The following is a 9,994-nucleotide window of genomic DNA, read 5'->3' as shown; positions in this document are numbered from 1 at the left end:
AATAATTATTTCGAGATTTCGTTAGAATGTAAGATATTCAGCCAAACGTTATGCAATAAAAGACGAATAGTTTTTTTCATTAAAATACGCGCACGCGTACCTGTATATTGCATACCTGGTGTCACGTAATTGCCCAGTGTGATGTATCAACGGGACATAAAACGGGAAATGAAATATAAACTAACTAAAATTTAATGTTGTGGAAAACAACTCCAATGAATTGGAGTACACGCACATGAATTCGTATGATAAACTGTCAAAACGTTTTGAGAGGTAAGGCCGGGTTCATTTAAGATCGCTACAATATGTAAAACAGGTGAAATTTGTAGAACTAAAGGAAACATCCAACCAAAAGCCTTTTTTAAATAGTAATGTGATGATATAATATAAAGTATATTTCACATGATACAATATACTTTGCAAACAGTTAGTTGATGCTTGAAAGGGACTGACGAAAACATGGGCGAAATATTTTAATAACGCCGTAAAATAGTTGAATTAAGTACAAATTAGTTAAATTTTGTGTCATGATACTTCAATAAATACATTTAATGTATTTGCGAAACAAAAACATGAGTTTTGAGTAAAGGAACATATTCTCGCCCATGGGCCAAACCTTTTTCTCGCCCATGGGCGAAATATTTCAATATCGCTATAAAATCGTTGAATTAAGTTAAAATGAGTTAAATTTTGTGTCATGATACTTGAATGAATACATTAAATGTATTTGCGAAACAAAAACATGAGTTTTAAGTAAAGGAACATATTCTCGCCCATGGGCCTGCCCATGGGCCTACCCATGGGCCAAACCTTTTTCTCGCCCATGGGCAAAATATTTCAATATCGCTATAAAATCGTTGAATTAAGTTAAAATGAGTTTAATTTTGTGTCATGATACTTCAATAAATACATTTAATGTATTTGCGAAACAAAATCATGAGTTTTAAGTAAAGGAACATATACTCGCCCATGGGCCAAACCTTTTTCTCGCCCATGGGCGAAATATTTCAATATCGCTATAAAATCGTTGAATTAAGTTAAAATGAGTTACATTTTGTGTCATGATACTTGAATGAATACATTAAATGTATTTGAGAAACAAAAACATGAGTTTTAAGTAAAGGAACATATTCTCGCCCATGGGCCTGCCCATGGGCCTACCCATGGGCCAAACCTTTTTCTCGCCCATGGGCGAAATATTTCAATATCGCTATAAAATAGTTGAAATAAGTTAAAATGAGGTAAATTTTGTGTCATGATACTTCAATAAATACATTTAATGTATTTGCGAAACAAAATCATGAGTTTTAAGTAAAGGAACATATTCTCGCCCATGGGCCAAACCTTTTTCTCGCCCATGGGCGAAATATTTCAATATCGTTATAAAATCGTTGAATTAAGTTAAAATGAATTAAATTTTATGTCATGATACTTGAATGAATACATTAAATGTATTTGCGAAACAAAAACATGAGTTTTAAGTAAAGGAACATATTCTCGCCCATGGGCCTGCCCATGGGCCTACCCATGGGCCAGACTTCGCCCATGGGCAGGCCCATGGGCCACACTTCGCCCATGGGCAGGCCCATGGGCGACATAGTCTAAATATTGAGTTTTTAAACAATTTTTTTTTCATCTTTTCTTCCTTGGTATGTTCCCATGAAAACGGCATGTTTAATTTTGTAAATACCTTTAACCGAGACTGGGCAAAGAGCGTAGAGTTTCTGGACTTTTGGGTTTCCAGAATTAAAATGGGACGTGTTATACTCTAACCAGATATTCAGTCCCGAATGAATACAATAAACACAAATAATCATGACAAATGTTTATTATAAATATATACTCAACAACAAAAGTTCCTGTGACACCAATATTTTAGTGTATTTTTCAATATTGTAGTACATGTGTGGAATTAAGTCACAAAAACGCAACTGCTACAGAAAAGCATGCATTCCATGCAAAAGTTGATTTTTATGCAAGCCCAATGCATTTCACTACCCAAGAATGGGTATAAAAAACATGTGCGGGATTCATATGCATTGTTTAGCATCGTGCTGACAACAACCACTCAGAAAAAACAACAAAATTACGCAATTATTCAACATTAGGAAATGCCACGCCTGTCCGAAAATGAGCGTCTGCGAGCCATTGGTATGCTTGAAGCAGGATCGAGTCAACGTGATGTTGCAAGACAATTTAACGTCCACAGAAACACCATTTGGTGTTTATGGCAACGTTAGCATCAGACGAATGCAGTCAGAGACAATCCTCAGAGTGGCAGGCCACGCGTAACCAATAATCGACAAGACAACAGGATTCGAACAACACACCTACGAAATCGATTCCAGCAAGCAACGGTGACTGCAAGAAGCACCCCTGGCCTTCGACGAATATCTTCACAAACCGTACGTCGTCGCCTCAGATGTGCACAGATTGTCACCAGAAGACCAGCTAGACGTCCCATTTTGACAGGACACCACCGTCAAGCACGTCTACAGTGGAACAGACAGCATCTACGCTGGACGGGCATGCAGTTGGGACAAGTTCTATTCACTGACGAGTCTCGTTTTCACCTCAGCCACAGCGATGGACGGATTCGAGTGTACCGACGTCGAGGTGAACGTTACGTCAATCATTGAGTTATGGAAGAAGATCGGTATGGGGTGGGATTACAGCAAGACAGAGAACCCGTTTGATAGTGGTAGAGGGAAATCTCAATTGACAGCGCTACCGCGACAAGATCGTTGGCGTTCTACCGTTTTTGCGTCGTTATGACCCAGGCATTACCTTTCAACATGACAACGCCCGGCATTGATATTTTGGCATGTTCATGTTTTGTTTTTATGAAATCACGCATTTTCTGAAGTCAGTATGGCAAATTAAACCATTTGAACACTTACAGGAGTCTTTTATCTGTTGCAAACCGAAATTGTTTCAGATTTGGTAAAAAAACATAACTTTACATTAAATCTTATTCAATGTCACAGGAACTTTTGTTGTTCAGCATTGATGGATGTAATGTAACGAAAAACTGGTTATACATCTCCGTATCTGCGCAGGTGTGTCTTGGAGATCTGTTGTGCGAAAACCAAGGGTCCAAACTGGTGAAGTCCTTGAACACCCGTTACTGTGATGTCTCCGAGGTAATGGGATGCGAACACGGTATCGGATTTCCAAAAACATCCCTTCATAACTGCGGTCAAGGAGCAATTACTATGAAGTGCCATGGTGGAAGCGACATCACGGGTTTCGTGAGGATCAGATGCGACTTGAGCAGGTAGGACAGCGAAGGTGTAGGCTTAAACGATCACTGAGCGTATCCAAAACGAGATTGTACTTCCATTGTTGGTTGGTTGGTTGTTTGTTGTTTAACGCCGCACTCAGCAATATTACAGCTATATGAAGGCGGTCTGTAAATAATCGAGTCTGGACCAGACAATCCAGTGATTGACATCATGAGCATCGATCCACGCAATTGGGATCGATGACATGCATCAACCAAGTCAGCGAGCCTGACCACCCGATCCCGTTAGTCGCCTTTTACGACAAGCATAGTCACCTTTTACGGCAAGCATGGGTTGCTGAAGACCTATTCTACCCCGGATCTTCACGGGTCTAATTCAGGTAAACGAACAGGTGATAACAATAATGTCTAGTAATGTTTTATCTCACATTTCAAATTTGTATTTACCAAGTTTGTTATCACCTAATTCACCACTAGACATTAAGATTTATAGTCTAAATTGTATTTTCTGTTCAGCTAGGCATTCCTTTATGTGCATAGATTAAGATTACCGAAGGTATTTTCTCGTAAACTAAGCCGGAAACGGCAATCAGCTGTACGCACGTTTTCTCCCAATCTGCGGCTGATTCGGTTAAATATTCCCCCAAAATTAAGTTTAAAAGAATTTGGTGCAATGATCGGCAGAATTGTATCTGAAACTATAATTTTATCAGGGATAATATATTCCAGTATCATGTTATTTTAGTTGCAGCTTTACAATATATATTTGAAATAATAACCATAAGTGTTGCACATTGGTACAGTTGATAGCTTATTTGCCGGATATTTTTACACGTGGAACAATTTGACCAGTCATAGTCGAGGCTCGCGTGCTCGCGATCGCGAAAACTTTATTTTGACACATAATAGTAAAACCACAGCAAACGTTACTTTTAACGAGTCAAACTATGACATTTAATATACGTAGTATATGTATTCATTCTCTGTCAACTAAAGTTTGTTTCAAGTTTTTAAATGTCGGTCACTTAACACGATTTCGCAGAAAATAATGTAAACAAATATATTCAAGAAAATACGATACTTTTTAAAGAAGATGCTGCCTGGAATCGAATATCATTTTGAGAAATACGTCTATAAATTAATCTTAGACCGTACATTTATACTGTGATGCGCATCATACGTTTTCTAAATTATTCCCCACCGTATCGTGTATATTTTCATCGGTACATACGCCGATACGGCCTTTAACTAGAGCCCTGCGAACGTCTATGCATTTATTGTTTGCAATATCAATACACAGGGACTTAAGTCTCCATCCCATTGCACACATAGTTTTAGAACTGAATCAACTTTAACATGAGAAAGTACCAAACTGATCTTTCCTGCACCGTGAGTATATATTCGCAATGAAATAATGTCTACTAAATGAATCTATAAGTTTAATGAAAGTGTGTCTGCTCGGGAAATGTACAATAGTAATAAAATCATATACGAGTGACGAGAACAAATGTAAGCAGAAATAAAATTACCTATATTTCACGTGAAGGAATATGTTCCGAAATATGTAGCCTTAGATTTTTTGTTTGTTTGTTTGTTGTTTAACGCCGCACTAAGCAATATTCAAGCTATTTGACGGCGGTCTGTAAAATAATCGAGTCTGGACCAGACAACCCAGTGATTGACATCATGAGCATCGATCAAAGCAATTGGTTGGTTGGTTGGTTGGTTTTATTGTTTAACGCCGCACTCAGCAATATTCCAGCTATATGATGGCGGTCTGTAAATAATCGAGTCTGGGCCAGGCAATCCAGTGATGCATCAACCAAGTCAGCGAACCTGACCACCCGATCCCGTTAGTCACCTTTTACGGCAAGCATGGGTTGCTGAAGACCTATTCTACCCCGGAATCTTCACGGGTCCTAAGCAATTGGGATCGATGACATGTATCAACCAAGTCAGCGAGCCTGACCACTCGATCCCGTTAGTCGCCTTTTACGACAAGCATAGTCGCCTTTTACGGCAAGTAAGGGTTGCTGAAAACCTATTCTACCCGGAACCTTCACGGGTCTGTAGCGTTAGAAAACTGAAAGAAACTCAACAAATATAAGTATTCTAAATGCAAACTGGCAGTTTGTGTCTTCATAGGTATCGTGAACGGTTTAGTATTCTCAAAATAACTTGCAGTACTTAAACCCATTGACTTACTTATGGTGTTCAAGGATGACTGAAAACTGTTGCATTTGTAGAAAATAGGTGTGATAATTTCTGTGAATTATTTCTTTTATTTTTGTGAATTTCTAAATGTATTCATAGTTTTCGGCCATGGGTTCCGTGTTAATTTACACTTATCTGAGGGGTTCACAAAGTACGTGATCTGGACTACCAGTTGTCTTGACTTCCATTTTTGTGGCGACGACTTATGCTTTGTGTGCTGGCGATACACGGCCGCTTCATACCAAAGGCCGTTAAAAGATGGTACTTGCTTTTAAGGTTATAAAACAAAGACTGGTCGGCCTGGAGTCACTTTACAGGGTCTGAGTGGGGTATCCATGCTCATCTGCGTCATGTTATCTTGGTAGGCGCGCGCGGAAGTTCCCAGGAAGGACGACCGCACACAGTAGCTCTCGTACAGGTAGAAGGATATGTAATCGTGTCACAAACATAGAATACAATTGTGCATGGAAAGATAAGTATCTGAGTAAGCCCATTCGCATGTACAAACAGTGTCTCTTGAGCAATATATTTTCGTTGTTCTCCAGTATTAGGAGACTCTTTCAAAGCTGATTGTTCATCCCAATGAACTCATTCTAATATGGCAAATAGCTTTCTTAAAGAATGGCGTCCGCTTCTCTCACAAATATATTAGGTGAGGTGAGGTGAAAAGCGGTTTAACGTCGCGTCCAAGATCATTGCACTTATATAGCGACGTGCATGCACCTGTGTGTGTGTGTGGCTGCTTGCACTAGTCCGGAGTGATGCCGATTTATAGTGCTAGATCACTGAGATACCATGTCGCAGTTTAACATGAATGCCCCACTCAGACACAGTATACTGACTCCGAGCCGACCAGTCCTTGTTTTAGCCCCTGAATGCCGAGCGCCAGACAGGGTAACAACAAGTACCATCTTTGAAGGTCTTTTGGTATGACGCGGCCGGGGATCGAACCCCGAACCTTCCACTCTCCGGGCGGGCGCTCTACCACTAGACCACGGAGGCGGTCCCACAAATGTATTAACTGAAGGCTAAATTAATGCCATCACATAAGCGATGATACATATCACAGCGGATAATATAGAGAGTGAGTGAGTATGGTTTTTTTCGCCGCTTTTAGCAATATCACGGCGGGGGATACCACAAATGGGCTTCACACATTGTACCCATGTCGGGAATCGAACCCGGGTCTTCGGCGTGACGAGCGAACGCTTTAACCACTAGGCTACCCGACCGCCCCGATAATATAGAGAGGCGGCAATACAGTTACTGTTACAAATGTGGTATTTGTATTTACATCAACGTTAAAAGGAATACAATAAACAATAAAGTCAACACTGCATCTTGTACACCGTTTAATATACAATAAATGCATATACACAAATGTCTTAGGCAACGATGCATAACATGTCTTTATTTATGTTTAAAGAAATTAACATTTAGAAAAATAGAAGAATATGCTGAGAGAGAGAGAGAGAGAGGGAGAGACGGGGACGTCATTCAAAATACGTTTAATAGCGTCAGTGAAAACCTGACATATATGATAAAAAAGATCCATGACAGGTTTAAAGTACTATTTTCTGCTGATAGTGAGCACTATAACCACATGGGTCAATTGCGGCCACAGCTGCAAATAGAGATTCTGGTTGCGAGTGGGACCAGATCAAGGTCAGTGCAATTTCGGAGTTTCTTGTGAGAACCTCCCCCAAAATATCTGCTCCTCCAACCACTGTTCCAATGTGAAGCTCATATTGGAGATCCTCCCAAGGAGAGACGAACAGCCTGTCCCAGTTCAGAAAGATTTGGTTTCCTTTCAGAGACACAGCTATCTCAGCAGATCCTACAAATATTGACTAGGTGTTAACTTTAGGATCAATGAATGAGTAAATACGATGGGTTTACGTGACATTTAACAATAGTACAGCTATACCATCGTGGGGAACACCACAAATTATCTTTCGACCAATGTGGGGAATGCGACTGGGTTCCATCTAAGCGAAAACGAAAGCTAAAAGAATTGTCAACTCGTTGTGTAATGATTCACGTATATTTCCCCCATATATAATGTATATTCCTGATACTGGAAACACATTGGGACTTACATTATTATACATTATAGTTGAATACATTTAAATGTATCTTGGGTATATTTTTAAATGCAAGACATATGTAAAATCAAAAATTATTCCTGATTGGTTTGTCGTATTTTCGCACTTTTCATTCATCGATAGGGGGACGAGTGGTGACGAATGGGGGAATGATGAGTCTCAAAATATGAATATATCACGGTCAGTATGCTGTCGTATGGGCCAGTAATACACATACATATATAGCTGATATGCCAGGTTGGATATTCATTATCATTACTATAATGTATATCTTTACACACAATAAGATTGTCATTGGATGTCAAATAAGCTGCCAAGTTTAGGATAAAACAATGTTACCTGTTATCGTCGGTGGATTGCCGTGGGTGGTAAGGTTAAGAAGAGTTGTTTCCCCTTGTATCCCAATGATGCTGTCTTGAGAAACTGCAACTAGGTAGGGGGCCAGGTTCTTGAAGTGCAGCCCACACAATGTGGCAAACTCAAAACTGGAATCTACTCTGTGCTGATGTGTACTAGACTCGTCAGTAACCTCAATCTAAGTATGAAATCAACAAGCACACGTCATTACTGACAAGAGTGGTTTGTCATTTAATCTATTTATATACAGGTCAGATACAGGTAATACACAAATAGATATACCACAAAAAGACTTACCACAGTTGTCTGGAGAATATTCTTTGCCCAATGCATCCGCACCCTGTTGTTTTTAAGGCATTGACCACGTTGATGGTAGTACCTGACATTGTCCTCCAGGAGGACTGCCGCTGCAGGTTTCAGCTGACCACGTGTCAGAGTTACGCCATCAGAGACGACTGACGACATCAAACCCACCGTGTTGATACAGCGAACTGTTGAGAATATCTTCAGAGGAAGGCTAATATTAACGCTTGAGATGTCAAAGGTAGCTGTTGTTTGACTTGGGGGAACCAATTCAAACATCTTGATGTCACCTTTGCCTGGAGTCGTGCCTAGAGAGAAAAGTTACTTTTTACAATGTCTTCAAAACAAGTTAAAAAATATAATTATGTTTCAATCCACAAACAAAATTAAAGTCAGGAAAAATTCATAATCAAACAATAATTTGTAAAGTAATGAATGAAATAACCAATAAGGTAAAAGTCTGTTTTCAAGAATGTCCGCAAACGTGGTTATTCCTTAGATCAGCCACAAGCATTTTTGACTCATAAAACATGAACACAAAGTTGTACTGTGAAGCATAGTGGTGTTGTGTGAGGTTATCAGTATCATATCATGTCCCTATACTTTGACTGGTAAGGTGAAATTGGGTTTAACGTCGCGTCCAAGATTATTGCACTTATATAGCGACGTTTGACTGGTAAGAAAGCGTCCCCGTGAAGATCTGTATCAGAATTGGTCTCCATCAACCAAAAGAGCAACCTCCCCGTGATGAGTGCTGGATAACGCTATTCGCTCTTCCCGCTAATCGTTGAACCGGGGTAAAATGTGTCCACAGCACCCCATTGCTGGTCGTAAAAGGCGACCAAATTGGGCAGCCCGTTTGCCGTGGGTTGCGTCCCTGTGTCGGCGGAGGGCGGTAGTCTGGTGGTTGAGGGCACTGGTTCCAGGAATAGCTTCCTTTGCCTAATACACCACTTCGACCCTTACTTCGCCTAGACGGGTGGTAGGATGGGCCCGATCCTATCAATCGGCTAGTCATGCCAAGCCCTGTGGATCAATATTGTGTTGCACAAGTTGTTTTAAGCTATTGAAATTATTTGTCAAAATGTTGCAATGATTTGTTGTCATGGCCAATTGTTATATTTGTTGAATTTCTAATGTAAACTTTCCAGTATGTACTTTGCCTAGAGTCCTAAGCCCAGAAGGCGGTGGCTCATGGGCCAATCTGGTGGATTAATTAATTTTCAATTAATTATTCTGCTTGAGTATATCACCTCAGTATCCTTGGTGCTGCCAAGTGGAGATCCACTGGTATTCAGCATTGTCTTTATGACACTCCGTGTTGGGTGGGGAGCTGGGGTGATGAACCAAAAATACACTAACCATGCCACACGCAAAAAAACGTGCATTAGAGGATTCCTCAGATGAGGAGAATGCAACCCTGAAGAATTTGTCTACTTGTTGGTCTCAATTTTTGGTGGTTTCTGCCACTGATGGTTCTCCATTGAAGTTGAACCCATTTGCCATTTCTAAAGCATTGTATGGCATAGCTGGAGATGTTAAAAAAATCTGTTCTGGTTTGCTGCTCGTTAAATGTAAAACTGCTAAACAATCAACAACCCTACAAGCTGCTACACATTTGATTTCTACTCCTGTTTTGATTGTTCCACACAAGACCCTAAATTCCAGCAAAGGCATTGTCAGAGATAGAGACCGCTGTGTCTACTTTAACATCGAAGTGAATAAATATATTCCCAATCCACTTAGATGCTACAAATGCCAACAGTTTGGG

At 40.1% G+C, this 9,994-nt stretch overlaps 1 protein-coding gene across 4 annotated transcripts in view; it reads right to left on the bottom strand.

The window, feature by feature from the left end:
• Positions 1-6,797: 6,797 nt before the first annotated feature.
• Positions 6,798-9,994, bottom strand: part of LOC124123006 — an 84,672-nt gene continuing 81,475 nt past the window's right edge. For all 4 annotated transcript variants that reach the window (XM_046486245.2, XM_046486253.2, XM_046486260.2 and 1 more), the window contains exons 56-58: positions 8,218-8,531; positions 7,903-8,098; positions 6,798-7,295 (exon numbers count right to left, since the gene is read on the bottom strand). In XM_046486245.2, coding sequence (XP_046342201.2) covers positions 7,021-7,295; positions 7,903-8,098; positions 8,218-8,531 — 785 coding nt within the window. In that variant the 3' untranslated portion in view covers positions 6,798-7,020. The remainder of the gene's footprint in view (positions 7,296-7,902; positions 8,099-8,217; positions 8,532-9,994) is intronic.

Source organism: Haliotis rufescens, unplaced genomic scaffold (genome assembly GCF_023055435.1).
Source record: "Haliotis rufescens isolate VD_foot unplaced genomic scaffold, xgHalRufe1.0.p SCAF_3, whole genome shotgun sequence".
In the NCBI taxonomy this organism is placed as follows: Eukaryota; Metazoa; Mollusca; class Gastropoda; order Lepetellida; family Haliotidae; genus Haliotis; species Haliotis rufescens.
Note: the sequence above shows the minus strand (reverse complement) of the source record. Positions and strands in the feature narration are given on the sequence as shown.